Source organism: Myotis yumanensis, unplaced genomic scaffold, assembly GCF_028538775.1.
Source record: "Myotis yumanensis isolate MYYU_CA2020_CCGP unplaced genomic scaffold, mMyoYum1.0.hap1 SCAF_16, whole genome shotgun sequence".
Classification (NCBI taxonomy): Eukaryota; Metazoa; Chordata; class Mammalia; order Chiroptera; family Vespertilionidae; genus Myotis; species Myotis yumanensis.
The window spans coordinates 12,572,237-12,589,111 of record NW_027223767.1 but is presented as its reverse complement, the minus strand read 5'-3'; the positions used below and the strand labels follow the sequence as shown (position 1 = coordinate 12,589,111).

The 16,875-nt window shown below is 48.2% G+C and overlaps 1 protein-coding gene across 3 annotated transcripts; it reads right to left on the bottom strand.

The window, feature by feature from the left end:
* Nucleotides 1-1,279: 1,279 nt before the first annotated feature.
* On the bottom strand, nucleotides 1,280-16,077 carry TP53 (tumor protein p53). 3 transcript variants are annotated; one of them, XM_070393605.1, is made up of 12 exons: nucleotides 15,932-16,077; nucleotides 12,568-12,668; nucleotides 6,288-6,383; nucleotides 6,091-6,109; nucleotides 5,756-6,004; nucleotides 5,171-5,357; nucleotides 4,980-5,092; nucleotides 4,666-4,775; nucleotides 4,184-4,341; nucleotides 4,017-4,087; nucleotides 2,690-2,799; nucleotides 1,280-2,080 (listed from the first exon to the last, which is right to left on the bottom strand). In XM_070393605.1, the coding sequence occupies exons 2-12, from the start codon at nucleotides 12,651-12,653 to the stop codon at nucleotides 1,996-1,998; spliced, it is 1,284 nt and encodes a 427-aa protein (XP_070249706.1). In that variant the 5' UTR covers nucleotides 12,654-12,668; nucleotides 15,932-16,077; the 3' UTR covers nucleotides 1,280-1,995. The 3 variants fall into 3 exon arrangements, with proteins under 3 accessions (XP_070249706.1, XP_070249705.1, XP_070249707.1); XM_070393604.1 differs by having other exon boundaries at nucleotides 12,568-12,683; nucleotides 15,937-16,077; XM_070393606.1 differs by lacking the exon at nucleotides 12,568-12,668.
* Between the last annotated feature and the right edge of the window lie 798 nt (nucleotides 16,078-16,875).

Sequence of the window (16,875 nt, the reverse complement as noted above, 5' to 3'; positions counted from 1 at the left end):
GATCTTTTTTTTTTTTTTTTTAAGTTTTTATTGATTTTAGAGAGAGGAAGGGAGAGAAATATCAATGTGAGAAACACTGATAGGTTGCCTCCCACATGTGCTCTGACCATGCCCTGACTGGGGTCCAAACCACAACTTGGGTACTGTGCCCTCACCAGGAATCGAACCAGCGACCTTTAAATGCATGGGGCGACACTCAGCCAACGAGCCACACGAGCAAGGGCTGGATCTGCTTTTGAAGCACAGCAGAAATGAAGCATAGCTAGGGACACGTTCTAGGGAAATCTGAGTAATGGCGCTGGACGCTGATCAGAAAGGGAGCTTCAAGGTGACTGTCTACAGGAATGAGTTTGCCAAGAGCCCGGTAGGTGGGGAGAGATGGTAATTCTGGGTCTCCCGGGAAGTGTTTGGCATCCCTTCACAATTAAGAGAAAAATGGTTTTGAGACCAGGGTGGCCAGCGGCTTCACAGCCAAAGGACTCCCACTGGCACTTGAAGCCTGGTTAGTAGGCTGAGAGGACAACGGGCCAGAAACCCCTCCAAACCTTAGCACGTCTCCCTCTGCCCACAGGGAGGAGGCAGGACAAGCTGTGTCCCCATTGTCTGGCCACCCCCTAAGCACTGGCTTGGGCCAGAGCTAGCTTGCCCCCAGCCCCCCTCCCTGGGAGCCTACAGCAGGATGGGGCAGGGCGGGGGCGACCGAGCCCTTTGAAAGGTTTTCCTGGCAGAGTTTAAAGCTTCAATTCATTCAACTGCCTGGCAAGAGGCCCAGGATGAGGGGATGCTGGGAAGGCCCCAGCCCCACATCCCAGCCTTCACCTTAGCCGCCCCCACTTCCTGGGGACCCGGGCAGCAGGCCTCCCTCGCTGCTTGCTCTCATTATCAAATAGCACCCACCCTCTCTCCTCTGGGGAATCCAGGTATCCTGCCCCTTTCCTGTGGAGCAGATGGCTACCCCAGAGGCTCAGGCTGGCTAAATTCGACACTTAAATCCCGTAATCCGTGGTGAGTGGCTGACAAGGGGGCAGGAGAGAACCCTGTGCCAGGCCTGGCAGGGAGGGAGGAGGCACAGAGTTAGGGATTCACCCCCACCCTTGTTGTCATGCAGCCTGCAGACTGACCCAGTCTCCAGCTTTTGTTCTCCTCCTGGAACCCGGGTGTGGGGCTCCCCAGCCCACATTCCCCGGAGACTCAGGTGGCTGCTTCCCAGTGTCACCTCCTTAACTCACCCCCGCACTGTAGGCCCCAGGCAGCCAGCACTGGCACTCACCCTCAGACACACAGGTAGAAGCAAGTTTTATTGTAAAATAAGAAACCAATATAAAAAAATGTGATATAAAAGGAGAAGAGGGGAAGGGGTGTGGTGTGGAGTACAGATGTGCCTTTCCAACTGTAGAGGAAATTGACCCTGAGCATTTGGGGGAAGTAAAACAGATCTTGGAAGATACGGATCCTACACTGGAGGTGGGGCCCTCCAGGGTGCGGGATGAGATGTGATCTCCTTTTAGGTGGTGAGGTTCCCCGACTTCAGACAGGAGTTGGCCAGGCCAGCAGAGACGGGATTTAGAAGTTCCCTCCTCTTAACTAGCTGTCCAGTCAAACAGGGGCAGGAACCAGAACCTCTGAGGGAGCCTGGTCCCAAACATCCATCATTTCATTAACCCTCACAGTAAGCCCCGTAGGGCAGGTATGATTATCGACATTCTGTCAATGTGGACAATGAGGTTAGGAACGTTTCCTACCTCCCCCAAATGGTCTTCAGAGTAAAGACCTTAAAAGTTAAGCTGAAACATCTCAGCTCCCTCCACCTTCCCTCAAAACGCAGCAGTGCAGGCCAGCTTCTGTAGTGGAGGCCTCAGCCAGAGCTGACGGAATTCTGGGGTGTTTCTGAGGCACATCTGTACCAAGCAGAGGTTTAAGCTCCCAAGCCCAAAAATACACCAGGAAAAGGGGGACGAGGGTGGGGGTGTCAACGGGGGACAGGAAGCAGGGATGTCAGTCGGAGTCAGGGCCCTCTCTCTTGAACATGAGTCTTTTTTTATGGCGTAAGGTAGGCTGCCCCTTTTTAGGTTTCAGGTGGCTGTGGAGAGAAGAGGGAAGGGAGGAGATTACACCATCAGAGTGAGAGGTGTAGGGCCTCTCCTCCCACGGCCAGGTTTTGAAGGGCCTGAGGTTGGAACAAGGGGAATTTCAGTTGAAATAGTCACCATTGACTGCAGACATGCTTTCTGAGCACCAGGGGCACTTGTCTGTCTGTATTAAACTCCCAACCTCCCCTTATCCCATTCGACACATGAGGAAACTGAGCTGGATAAGGGGGGGTAACAAAGCCACACAGGACTTGTTAGCTCTCAGCGGGGCCGAAGATCTGACCCCACACCCCGGCTCTGCCCGGCACCCCCACGGTTACCAGGCCCCTCCTGGGGGCCCCAGATCTGAGATAGAGGTGGCTAGAAAAGGCAAGGAAATATCCATGCTCATATCGGGGCCTGTGAACCGCTCCACCTGACGCAGGAAAGTGGTCATAGGATTCAACTAGAGGAAGAGTAAAGAACGTCCAGGCAGGGCCCGGAGCCAACGGGAGAATTCAGCTGTCTTTTACCGTGAGGTCAGGATTACAATGGAATCCCAGGCCTTCCCACAGAGGACTGCAGGGGAGTGGGGCTGAAGGGGGACCCAGGTCACTCACCCGGAGTGAGTCTTGCTTCCACCCGGGTCCTTTCCAGCCAGGACATCGTCCTGTAGCTCTAAGGCTTCATTCAGTTTCCGGAACGTCTCAAAGCGTTCACGCCCACGGATCTGCGGCAGGGGAGGAGGGGAAAATGAAGTATTAGGCCAAGTCATAGAACCATTTTCATGCTCTCCTTAACAAATTTTCTTTGGAAAGAGCCTTTAAAACAGCGGTTCTCAACCTGTGGGTCGCGACCCCTTTGGGGGTCGAAAAACCCTTTCACAGGGGTCGCCTAGGACCATCGAAAAACACATATATAATTACATATTGTTTTTGTGATTAATCACTATACTTTCATTATGTTCAATTTGTAACAATGAAAACACATATAGCCTATAGATATTTACATTACGATTCATAACAGTAGCAACATTACAGTTATGAAGTAGCAATGAAAATAATTTTATGGTTGGGGGTCACCACAACATAAGGAACTGTATTAAAGGGTCGCGGCATTAGGAAGGTTGAGAACCACTGCTTTAAAATGTAGGTTATGGTACAAGATGGCATCCTGAAATCAGACATCACCAGGAGCCATTGTCTCTAGGCACCACTGCCCCCTAATAGCAAATGCCCTAATTGCAGGGAAAGCAGCCAGGAAGAAAACAGCATTTTTGAATGCTAGACTTGAAACTTATTTTTTTTTTTAAAGTGGCTTAAAACAACACACTTTTATTATTTTCTGTATGTCATGAATCTGACACAGATCTCATCGGGCTAAAAACCTAGGTGGCAGCAGGTGCATTCTTCTGGGGGCTCTAAGGGAGAGTCCATTGCCTTGCTCATCATCCGGATTACTGGCAGAATTCAGTTCCCAGTCGATGTCATTGCTGGTCACCAGCAGGTGGCTGCTGCCAGCTTCTAGAAGGCACTATGGTTCCTTGGCTGGTAGGGAAGGCAAACCGTTTCCTTTACTAAACCTCTCAGGCTTCTTTCTGGCTGGGCCTTAAATAAAGTTCCTTTTCCTCCAACTTAATCGTTCAGTGCACGTGTTGAGCCTGAACAAAGGTGCCGATATTTTGCTAGATGCTGGGGCTGCAGAGATGACTCACACATGGTCCTTGCCTTCAAAGTTGGAAGCAACTTCATTCCAGGCTCATTACGTTTCTACTAGACACACCCACATGCTCAAGTTGAAACTTAATCTCAAGACCGTGGGTCAAGACCAGAGAAAGGATAGATGGGCCCACCCTCACAGGTGCAACATTCACATCTTTTATGCCCTTATCCGATCCCACCAAGTAGGGGCAAGAGACTGCCCATCTCCCTTTCCCAGACGTGGTACCTGCAGGGTGAAATATTCTTCATCCGCTGGCTTCTTTGGCGGAGGAGAGGGGTCAGTGTTGGTGGGCAGTGCTGGGAAAGAGGTAAGGAAGGGTGAGAAGGGTGAACCTGGGCAGAATTACACCCTCTCTCCCTCCTCCACTTCCCCTCGCCCTGCTTGCTTATTACCTCGCTTAGTGCTCCCAGGGGGCTGCTTGGGACTCCCAGGAGGCTGCTTGGGACTCGGCTCCCCCTTCTTGCGGAAATTTTCTTCCTCTGTGCGCCGGTCTCTCCCAGGACAGGCACAAATACGCACCTCAAAGCTGTTTCGTCCCAGCAGATTACCACTACCCAGGCAAGGAGAGGGAAGCAGGAGGCAGTAAGAAGGTGGGCACTACCTGTAAACCAGGCCCCACCTACTCCCAACCACCTTCGTCCCATGTGGAGCCTAAGCTCCAGGGCCAGGCCTATGGAGAAGCCACAGGTTAGAGGTTGCAAAGCCAGAGAAAAGAAAACGGGGGGAGCAACAAGGAGGTTCTACATACAGGAATGGGAGAGGGAAGGATGGCTGGTAGTCCTGGAGAAACGGTGGAGGGGCAGGGCGCAGGGGAGAGACAGGAAGAGGCTAGGGAGGCGCATGCCAGCATAAAGGGCGGTGTTCGAGTCCCTACTTGGAATCTTCCAGAGTGATGATGGTGAGGATGGGCCGCCGGTTCATGCCCCCCATGCAGGAGCTGTTACACATGAAGTTGTAGTGAATGGTGGCGTAGTCGGAGCCCACCTGGGAGAAAACAGAGGCCCCAGGTGAGGTCACCCAGCCCTGAAGCCTGCAGCCTCTGTGAGCTACAGTTCCGCAGCTGTGGAATGGCAATCGCCCATCTGCTGCTCTGCACACATCCCAGCTGGGCAGCCACTGACAAACCCTTCTAACCGCCCCCCCTCCCCCCCCGCCCGGCTCCCAGAGACCCCAGTTGCCAAACCAGACCTCAGGCGGCTCATAGGGCACCACCACACTATGTCGGAAAGTGTTTGGGTCATCCAAATACTCGGCACGCAAATTCCCTTCCACCCGGATAAGGTGATGAGGAGGAGCCAGACCTAAGAGCAATTAGGAAAGAATCAGGCACCTGAGGACTCTGGGCCACAGCCCTGTCCCATCTGCAGCCCGACTCTCACCGTCACTATAGTCAGAGCAGCGCTCATGGTGGGGGCAGCGCCGCACGACCTCCGTCATGTGCTCGGACTTCTTGTAGATGGCCATGGCACGGACCCGGGAGCTGAGCGGGGGTGGGGAGTTGACCCACAGCTGCACCGGGCAGGTCTTTGCCATCTGGCAAAACAGCTTGTTGAGGATAGGGGAGTACTGTAGGAAAAGGAGAAAGAAGGAACAGGAGGTCAGGGGACAAGCCCTGCTTAAGCACCAACTGAAAACCATGTACTGTGTGGGGAGGGTGGCTAGGGATGGCAGAGTTGGAGACCTGTGTCCCAGGAGCTAATTTACAAAAGCTAAGGAATGAAAGAGGGCGAAGAGAGAAAGAAAAGTTCCCTGGCCTCATGAGAGATGCTGAGAGCATGACGCCCAAGGTCAAGGGAGCGAATTCAACTTTGGGACAGAGGTCAAGGTCACAGACTGAACAGGTAGAATGTAGAAAGACAAGCCAAAGGGTGAGAGAGATTCTAGTGTTCTGAATAGAAAAACTCAGGGGGATATGGTCAGGCATTGAACTGTCACATGGAAGCCAGCCTCCCAGGGCCACTGACCGTGCAGGTTACAGACTTGGCTGTCCCAGATTTCAGGAATTCTAAACGGAAGCCATAGCTACCAGGATAGGTCTTCGGGGAGGGGACAGAGGATGACAGGGTCCAGGGGGTGGCTGGTGCTGGGACAGCCGCTGCTGGTGCGGGAGTTGTTGCCATACTGGAGGCTTCATTTGGATCATTGGCCAGACAGTCTTCGAGGTCGAAGGGCATGCAGCCCAGTCCACCCACTGCCTGGGAGTCCTCAGGATTCTGTGCATGAGGAAAACGAGTCAGAGGGCTAGGTCCCCAGGCTGTTGCCCTGTGGCCCCTGGTCCCTCCCCATCCCTAGTCCTTACCAGATCATTGTCATGAAGTCTGAAAGACAAGAGTGGTAAGAAAGTCAGTATTGGTTCTCGCTTTCTACAGGCCTCTACTCCTAGGGAGCTGGGGAATGAGGGGGGGGGGGGGGGGGAAAGGCGCACGGGGGGGTGGGGGGCAGTGGTTATCAGAGGGTGGGCAGTGAACATGCCCCTCCCAAGAGACCTCTACTCACAAATTCCACAAGTCTGAAAATGTCTCCTGACTCAGAGGGGGGTCCATGACTTCTGGCTGTTGGTCATCCATTGCAGCTCCCTGGAAGGCAGTGTGGCTGCGGTGGGGGGAGGAAAAGTGAGGATCCAGCATGCAACACGCCCAACACCATATCAGGGTCTGACACATAGGCGCCCCCCGACTTCCCGAGGAGCAGGGCTCGTTCACTACTTCTTTCTTCAAATCCTTTATCACAACCCACCTCTCACCAGCCTTACTATACACTTGCCTGAGAAAAAAATAAAATAAAAAAATAACCAGAGAGGGACTTCCAATCTTCCCACCGATGAATCCACAAGCCTTCCTGGGAACTGTACCCTTACTTCTGCCTTCCTTCCTGCTGAGGATGCAGTAGCTCTCAGCCCACTCCCGCCATCTGGGGGAAGACGCCTCCCTCGACCCGCTTCATCGCAAAGCTTCCTGAAGGAGTGCATGCTTTCCGACCCCCATGACCAGGCCCCTGCCTGCTTCTCTGATCTCATCTCCCAGCACGCTCCCCTTCCGAGGCTCGGGCTACCCTGGCTGCAGCTGCCCTTCTAACACTCCCCAGTTCACCTAACTGTTGGTTCCCTCTACTGGGAACACTGGCTGTGCCATCACTGCAGAGCTCAAATTGAAAACCTCCTCGGGGATATTTTCCCAGACCACTCAACGACCGCTCGCCAAACTCTGCCACCCTCTTAATTCTCATGGCACTCATTAGGTCTGATACCTTTCCTTGTGCATTTGTTTTCTAGTTCAGTGGTTCTCAACCTTCTGGCCCTTTAAATACAGTTCCTCATGTTGGGACCCAACCATAAAATTATTTTCGTTGCTACTTCATAACTGTAAATATCTGATATGCAGGATGGTCTTAGGCGACTCCTGTGAAAGGGTCGTTCGACTGCCAAAGGGGTCGCGAACCACAAGTTGAGAACCACTGCTGTAGTTGAATATAAACATCCTCAGGCTGAAACCGGTTTGGCTCAGGGGATAGAGCGTCGGCCTGCGGACTGAAAGGTCCCAGGTTCGATTCCGGTCAAGGGCATGTACCTGGGTTGCAGGTACATCCCCAGTAGGAGATGTGCAGGAGGCAGCTGATCAATGTTTCTCTCTCATTGATGTTTCTAACTCTCTATCCCTCTCCCTTCCTCTCTGTAAAAAATCAATAAAATATATTTAAAAAAAAAAAGCAGGCGCAGTTGTCCTGGGAAACCTTTGGGGAGTGGGTACTTCCTACGGGCATGTGGCATGTGCATTAGGAGGCCAGGATACTAAAACCGTCAGAAGCTGAACCAAACCTTCCAGAGGTTGAGGAGGAAGGATGTTTACACAGGCAGTCCCAGTGGGGAGGCGATGGACTCAGGACTACGAGGGCAGGTCAGACAACTACCCTAACAATGGCTGCTGCTCACAGGTCCAATGCTTTCAGTGGCTCATCCCTTTAATCCTCTCAAAAAGCCAAGATAGGTATCATCACCAGCTGAGGGAACTAAAGTTACAGGCATTGTCAGCCAAGCTCAGAAAGCTCTCTAGGCCAGTGATGGCGAACCTATGACACACGTGTCAGAGGTGACACGTGAACTCACTTTTTGGTTGATTTTTCTTTGTTAAATGGCATTTAAATATATAAAATAAATATCAAAAAACTTCTATATGTGACACGGCACCAGAGTTAAGTTAGGGTTTTTCAAAATGCTGACACGCCGAGCTCAAAAGGTTCGCCATCACTGCTCTAGGGGGAGGGCCAGGGACTACTAGACTCCACGAAAGATCTAAAATCCAAATAGAGTCTAAATAATTGTGCTCCCAAGGCTTCATCCAGCGTCTGGTGTAAAAAAATTTGAATCTGGAAGACACACATTGTACTACTTAGCAAGACCACTGCCAGTTAGGCTCCTAGGAAAATGGTTGTTTGGGCGCAGCAGGAGTCTTGCACAAAAATTCATGTCAGTGTTGTTCCTAATGGCAGGTGACAAGGAACATTACTACCCACCAGTAGGAAATGGCTAAATTACTATTTTTGTTAATCCTCACCCAAGGATATTTTCCCAATGACTTCTAGAGAGTGGAAGGGAGGGCGTGAGACAGAGAAACATTGACTGGCTGCCTCCTGCATGCGCCTGCCTGGACCTGGAACCTGCAACCAAGGTAGGTGCCCTTGATGGGAACTGAACCCGAGACCCTTCAGTCCTCAGGTCAAAACTCTATCCACTGAGCAAAACCGGCTAGGGCTATTATTATCTTCCAATCTTTACCTGAGGATATGTGGTGTGTTTTTTAAAATTGATTTTAGAGAAAGAGGGAGAAACATCGATGTGAGAGAAACATGGATTCACTGCCTCCCGTGAGTACCGACAGTAGGTATGTGCCCTGACTGGGAATTGAACTTGCAACCTTTTGCTGTATGGGACTAAGCTCCAATTAACTGAACCAATGGGCCAGGGCAGGAATGGCTAGTTAAATGTGATACACTCACAAGAGAAACTCAGTACAGAGTTTATGAAAATAAATTTTCTGTATGTGTAACTTGATATAACTCAGAAACATGGTGAGTGAAAAATACAGTTTGCTAGAAAATAGCAAAACACGGTAATGTAAGTAGTTTATGCACATTAAAAATGCAAAACAACTATTTATTGCTTAAAATCATACGTATGTTAAAATCTGAAAGACAAGCAAAAAGAATAAATTCACAAAACTATGATAATGTCTCAGAGAGGGGATATGTTTGCTCATGGGGCTGGGGATTTTAGCTTTATTAACAAAGAAAAATGAAATAAAGAGCTTACCCATATATTAGTTGTGCAATTAAAATATGGATACAAAAAAGACAAAATAATTATTTGGTGGAAATGAGTGTTGTTATTCTCGTACTTGTCTGCATTTTTCCAAAATAAGAAAATCTAAAAAAAGAAAAATAACCTCTTTCCCAGATTCACTTTGGGGCCTTGGTCAAAAATCATTTGACTACACTTATGTGTCTTTCCCTGAGCTGGACTCTGTTCGCTGGTTATCCTTTTGTAGCTTTAATCTTTAACTTTGTACTACTCTTTCATTTTGGAATCCACTTGTGAATTTCTACAAAAAGCCTGCTAGGATATATACATACATATATATGTTTTTGTTAATGTCAGAAAGAGGAAGGGAAACATCAATAATGAAATACGTAGAATCATTGATTGGCTGCCTCCTGCACGCCCCCTACTGAGGATTGAGCCAGAAACCTGGGCATGTGCTCTGACCAGAAATCGAACCCATGATCTCCTGGTTTATAGGTCGATGCTGAACCACACCGACCAGGCATCAGCAATATTTTGCAGTTTATAACGCAGAGCTTTTGTCCATCACTTGTTAAATTACCCCTGAATATGCCAAGTTTTGGATGCTATTTTAAAATTCATTTTTCGAGCTCAGATTCAATGGTTGCTATTATACAGAAATACAATTTATTTATACTGCCTTTGAAACTTGTGATCCTGTTATAATCACTTGCTAGTTCTGATGATTTTAAAATAATTTTCTGTTAAGATTTTTTGTGTATACAATCACGCCATTTGTGAGTAAAACAGTTTTATTTCTTCCTTTCCAATAATAATGTTTACTTATTTTAAAAAAATATTTTTATTGGTTTCAGAGAGGAAGGGAGAGGGAAAGAGAGAGAAACATCAATGATGAGTCACTGATTGCTGCCTCCTGCATGTCCCACACTGGGGAGCAAGCCCACCACTTGGGCATGTGCCCTGACTGGGACCCGAACCCTGACCTCCCCGTTCATAGGTTGATGCTCAACCACTGAGCCACGCTGGCCAGGCTACTTATTTTTTTTTTGCCTATATAATGCTGAAGTGGCGAGAGTGGAATCCTTTACTAGTTCCTGATCTTAGAGGAAAAGCATTAAGCCTGTCACTATTCTATATAATAAAAGCCTAATATGCTAAGGCCACTCAACCAGTTGCTATGACATGTACTGACCACCAGGAGGCAGATAGTCGACTGCTCAAACACTCGCTATGACGTGCACTGACCACCAGGGGGCAGATGCTCAATACAGGAGCTGCACCAGGTGGTCAGTATGCTCCCACAGGGGGAGCACCTCTCAGCCAGATGCTGGGCTCATGGCTGGCAAGCATAGCAGCATTAAGGATGTCCAACTGCCGTCAGCTGGACATCCTCCAAAGACTCCTGGACTGCGAGAGGGCGCCGGCCAGGCTGAGGGACCCCCCCTCCTGTACACAAATTTTGTGCACCAGGCCTCTAGTTATGTACAGTGGGGCCTTGTCTTACGAGTGTCCCAACTAACGAGTTTTTCGAGATACGAGCTGTCTCTCTCTCTCTCTCTCTCTCTCTCTCTCTCTCTCTCGGCTGATTTTTTGCTTTGAGTTGCAAGCTAAAATTTGGGTTACGAGCCAGCTTCAGATAGCCCACTGCTAGTTGGCGCAGTGAACGTCACAGTGAACGCACAACATCAGTCCAGCATCACGTGTCTCACTCGTTCACTTTATGATTTGACATACGAGTAATTTGAGTTACGAGCTCCGTCACAGAACGAAATAAACTCGTAAGTCAAGGCCCCACTCTATATTGCTAATGGTAACTTGATTGGGGGTGACCTTTATCAGACTGAGGAAGCTTCCTGTTTTTAGTTTGCTGGGAGGTCGGTTTTTCTTTAAGGGTTCGATTCCTGGTCAGGGCACATACCTGGTTATGGGCTTGATCCCCAGTAGGGGACGTGCAGGAAGCAGCCGATCGATGATGTTTCTCTCTCTATCCCCATCCCTCTAAAAAGCAATAAAAACGTATTTTTAAAAAATCACAAAGAGCTGTTGCATATTGTCATCTGCTTCTTATGCATCTGTTAAAATGATTATTGGATTTTAAAGAATAGTTTATTGATTTTTAAATAGAGAGGAAGCAAGAGAAACATTGATGTGTGAGAGTACAACATTGGTTTGCTGCCTCCTGCATGCCCGCCCCCCCCCCCCCCCCCCCCGCAAATGGGGATTGAGCCAGAACCAAGGCATGTGCCCTGAACGGGAATCGAACCAGCAAACTTTCAGTGCATGAGATGGCGCCCAACCAACTGGGCCACACTGGCCAGGGCAATCATAGGGTTTTTAATCCATCAATCTGCTAACATGGCACATTACACTGATTTTTGAATGTTAAATCAACATTGCAGTCAGGGATAAACTTCACTTGGTCATTTTTGTATATTATCAGGTTCGATTTGCTAAAATGTGTAAGATTGTGCACATATATGCTAATAGTAATATTGGTCTAATTTTCTTTTCTTGTAACATCCTTGATTTGGGCTTGTTATCAAGATTATCCTCACCTCACAAAAATGAGTTGGACAACGTCACCTCCTTTATAATTACAGATTGGTAGTATTTCGTCAAATGTTTGAAGCAAAGGCAGGGAACCAAAGTTTCCCCACCCTGAAGCTTCCTTTTTTGGGGATATTGATTTTAAGCTGTTTATTAAGAAACAAGACTCAGAACTTTTGACCCTAACCCTTGTCTGTCCAAGAGATTCAAACAGAAACACCTGCTTCAGGAAGGAGATCTTAGAACAGGGGTGGGCAAACTTTTTGACTCGAGGGCCACAATGGGTTCTTAAAATGGACCGGAGGGCCGGAACAAAAGCATGGATGGAGTGTTTGTGTGAACTAATATAAATTCAAAGTAAACATCATTACACAAAAGGGTATGGTCTTTTTTTTTTTTTTTTAGTTTTATTCATTTCAAACGGGCCGGATCCGGCCCGCGGGCCATAGTTTGCCCACGGCTGTCTTGGAATGTTCTCCTTAGCCGAATTTGAACTAAGCATGGTGAATAAGAGGGCTGCAGGAAGGGGCCTGTTAGCTAGATAGACACTGGCTGTGTTCCGTTATCTCAGAGTTGCCTCGCAGGAAAATTCTTGCTGTATGTTCTGCCTCATGGATGTTCCACTCTTCCAGATTCACCCATTCTCATTTATGAAACATAATACCCGCCTCCTTTTTCTCCAAAGTGTCTTATGTGAATTCCCCCATGCACATGCATTAAAACTTTGATTTTTCTTCTGTTAATCTGTCTCAATTTAATTATTAGCTCAGCTAGAACTTAGAAGGTGGGAGGAAAGGTATTAATTTCAGATTTTTTTTTGGCTTAAAACAACAGAACTTTATCGTCTCATAGTTCTGGAAGCCAGAGGCCCAGAATCATGATGTTGGCAGAGCTGTTTCCTCCTGGAGGCTCTAGGGAGAATGTGTTCAATACCTCTCTTCTAATTGCTGGTGGTCTCTGGCAATCCTTGGTGTTCCTTGACTTGTAGATGCATCCCTCTCATCTCTGTTTTCATCCATCACATGGCCTTCTCCCTGTGTGTGTCTGAGGTATTAATATTTTTTTAGCCCCCATCAAGAATAAAACAGACAGAAAAGAGCATTAAGACAGCAGACTTAACCCAAACCTCACAATAACTGCATTAAATGTAAATGGACCAAACACTTCAATTAAAAGCAGTTCGGTGGGAGAAAGAAAGGCTATTTCAAAAAGTGGAGCTAGAACAAGTGGATATCCACATAGAAAAACAAAAACCAAAACCGAAAACTATCAAGGTTATAGAAGACAATATGTGAGAAAGTGTACAAGAGTATCTTTCATGACCTTGAGATAAGATTTCCTAAACAGGTAACAGCAAACACTTAAAATGATGACTCTCCTCCTCTAGACAAGCAACAGGTCAGTAGGAAATACATGTATCAGCTCTGTTGGTCAGAGTGTCACCCCAATACCCCAAGGTGGCGAGTAAGATCCCTGCCCAGGGATCATACAAGAATCAACCAACGAATGCGTAAATACATGTTTCTCTTTCCTTCCCCACCTCTCTGCAAAATCAACGAATAAAAAAAACTTAAAAATTTATCTTTATTGTTGCACGGCCAGTGTGGCTCAATGGTTGAGTGTCAACCAGGAGGTCATGGTTTGATTCCCAGTCAGGACACATGCCCCGGTTGTGCCCTCAATCCCCAGAGTGGGGTGTGCAGGAGGCAGCCGATTGATAATTCTCTCTTCATTGATGTTTCTATCTCTCTCCCCCTCTCTGAAATAAATAAAAATATATTAAACAATTTTTTCTTTATTGTTGAAAGTATTACTGATGCCCCCTTTTCTCCTCTATTGTAAAAATTTTTTAAAAAGGAAAAAAGCTCCCTGTATCAGACAAAAGATATCCATATCCAAAATATGTAAAATACTACGAATCAATAGTTAAAAAAAAAAAGAGCAAACAAACCAATTTTAAAAATGGGGAAAAGACTTGAAGAGCCACTTCACATGACATAGGAATGGCCAATAAGCACATGCCAACTGTTAATGGTACAACTACTTTGAAAATTATAATTTTCTTATAACAAGAAACACGAAAACCTATGACCACAAAAAGAACTGAGCAAGAATATTAATAGCGCCTGGAAGGTGTGGCTCAGTTGTTGGTTGAGCAATGACCTATGAACCAGGAGACCACCGTCGGATTCCTGGTCAGGGCACATGCCCAGATGGCTCGCTCCATCTCCAGTAGGGGCCACGAAGGAGGCAGCCCAACAATGTTTCTCTCTCATCATTGATGTTTCTCTCTATCCCTCTCCCTTCTTCCTCTAAAAATCAATAAAATATATTTTAAAACAGACATTAAGTTAAAAAAAGTTAATAGCTTTATTCAAAATAACCCCAACCAAGAAACAACTCAAGAGGCCATCAAAATGAGAATAAACAATCCAATGTCACATACTAAATAAAAAATGTATCAAAATACTGGTACTCTACCAATACATGCAATAAGAGGGATGAGTTTCACAAAAATCATGCTGAAGAAGCCTGACACAAAGAAGCACATACTGTTATGACTCCATTTATATTAAGTTCTCTAAACAGAAATAAAAATAAAGGTGGGGGTCAGAGAAGACACTGGGAAGAGGCATGAGAAACTTCTCTGGGACGATGACAATATTCTATTTTGAAAGGCGTTACACGGTGGTTAGATGCCAAAACTCATCTAATCGCAGTGGGTATGAATGCGCCCTCAATTTATTAAAAAAACACATTGGGTGCGCGCAGCGCCTGGTTTTTAGCAGGTGCGTCGTCAGCGACTGGAAAAGCATGATCGCATATTGAGGGGTGACGATACGGGGGACACGGTTAAGCTTGGGGTTGGCGGGGCTCTGCCTCTCGCGGGCAGCAACTAGCCGGACCCGCGCGCTGCAGCCGGGACCGCGGGCCGCCCCTTCCGCTTTCACGACGTTCAGTCTGCGTCCGGAGTCGGAATGGCTTAGTCCAAACCGCATACAAGTTGTTTCTCCGCCACAAATTAACCGTCGTTACACTCTTTCATCGTTTAATTCTCAAACGTACTCATTCGCGAAAATACCCAGGGGTTGCCCTGCGCACACTTAAAAACAAACAAACGAAGGAACAAACAAATAAAACCCCTCCCGCGCAATGGTAGCGCCCTCCCAGACGGTAGGCGCCCAGGGCGGAGCACACCATTCGGAGAGGGGGAGGGGTAGAGATCTGCATCAAAACAAAGACACGCCCGTCCTCCCTGCAAGCCGTGATTAAGTAGTCCAGGAAGAAAAAAGAGAAAATACAGGAGGGGGTTATCGGCTTCCCTCCACAGGTCATCGGAACGAGTTTAAAAGGCATTTTCTCTCTTTCTCGTTCCCTTCCATCGGGTAAATATGAGCTGCCCCAAGGAAGAAACCGGAAGTGGTCCTGCCAGTGGCAGACAGGTACAAGTAGAGCCAAACAATAACAGGGCTTCCGGGCCTCTCAGACCCGGATAAAGAACGCGCGTTTCGCGGGCAAACCTCTCCTTTCGCATTGCCCACTTCCACGACTGACAGTATTTGATTGGATTTTCTTCGTCTAGCAGAGCCGGTTGGGAAAATTATTCCAGGGAGGACAAAGGTCCGGAAGTTATGAGACCTGCCTTAGCAGCGTGGGCGCTCAGATCGCCCCGAATAATCATTTCAGAATGCAATCGGAGATTTCACTAGGGCACCCTGGACTCTAAAATCTAGAGCCGGCAACATAATTTGATGAACAAGAATAGATCCAGAGACAAATGGCAAGGGAGGGGAGGGGGGGTTAGAGAGCAACCAAAGGACTGGTATGCATGCACATTAGCATAAACAGTGGACAGAAACACTGGAGCAATGGGGGCATGCCCCGGGTGGGAAGGGCTGGGGGTGGTGGTGGTGGTGTCAATCAGGGAAAAAGGAGACATGTAAAACTTTAGACAATAAAAAAATAAAATCTAGAGCCGGGAGTTCCAGACCGTGTTACTTAACGATTCCCCGCTCCCGGCCCTGGCATGGGGACAGGAATGGGTGGGTCGGGAAGAACCCCTTAGGCCAGCGGAAAGTTCCCCCAAGTTCCACTCCCCCGCCCAGGTGTTCAGGTTCCCAACATCCTCATTATCTACACCCCGACCTGCCAACAAAGCCGCCAGCCAAGCTTCTCCTCTTCCCCGAACCCCCGGCCAAATCGCCAGGTCCCCGGCACCACACCTCCCTCGCTGAAAATACCCGGGGTCGGGAGCTCCTGGACTCAGAGAGGACTTATCACACTGCCAAGAGCTTACCTGAGCTTCGGGGAGCGTCTCACCGGCCTGGGAAGCACGCTCCGAGGCCGGAAGCCGGGTGACCCCGGGGGCCCAGGGAACACCTGTGTCCAGGACCGTGGCTTTGGACTTTTGAGCTCAAAACTTTTAGCGCCAGTCCGAGCACATGGGATGTGGGGAAATCCCAATCCCAGCAACCCCCGCGAGACTACTGGCACAAAGCTGGACGGTAGCCATGACAAGTAAGGGCAAGCAATGTGCCGGCGGGCGGAGGCTGTTGGAAAGGAGAGGGGGAAGAGTCAGGATTCCGCTGTATTGGTGCCGTAGTTACCGACATTTTGCGATGGGGAAGTCAGACGAGCCAACGTCGTGAGGACAGAATTGGTGGAAACCATTTTGGAAGGCTCCTGCCATTGTATCCAATTGGAAGGTGGAAGGAAGAAAGCCTTTGTACTTGCTGTTCCCTCTGCCTGGAACATCTATCTCTCTCCCAGATAGTTGGGTAGTTTCTTCTCAGCTAAAGGGCCACCTTTTGGGAAGGCTTTTATTAAGACCCCAATCTAATGTATTTCCCCTAATACTCTACATCACAGCCCTATTACTATCTGAAAATATTTGTTCCTTGCCTTTAATACACAGCAGCGTTAACTTTAGTCTACTTCTTATTCACTGTTTTATGTCCCAGGGCTTAGTACAGTACTGGGAAGCAACTAAGCGCCCAGTAATAAATATTTATTTAATGAATGAAGAGACGAAAGTCTGAGGAACTTGGCGAGATGGAGACGTTCAAAACCTGTAAAATCAAGCATGGCGCTAGAGCCCTCTGCCCCCGAGGTGGGACGTAGGCGCTTTAAGAACGACCGCGGGAGCCCGGGCTTTTCTCGCCCAGGCGGACGCTTTCAGACTACAACTCCCAGGAACCACCAGAAGCCCCACGGCTTCATGGGAATGGTGACTCCTGGTCC

What these genes read in the sequence shown, in the direction of transcription:
- TP53 (XM_070393605.1), bottom strand. Translation starts at nt 12,653, where the DNA reads ATGGATGAAAACAGAGATGAGAGGGATGCATCTACAAGTCAAGGAACA. An exon ending in CACCAGCAATTAGAAGAGAG is followed by an intron (nt 6,384 to 12,567) that starts GTATTGAACACA and finishes CCCCCACCGCAG; the next exon opens with CCACACTGCCTTCCAGGGAG. An exon ending in CCAAGTCTGTAACCTGCACG is followed by an intron (nt 5,358 to 5,755) that starts GTCAGTGGCCCT and finishes CTTTTCCTACAG; the next exon opens with TACTCCCCTATCCTCAACAA.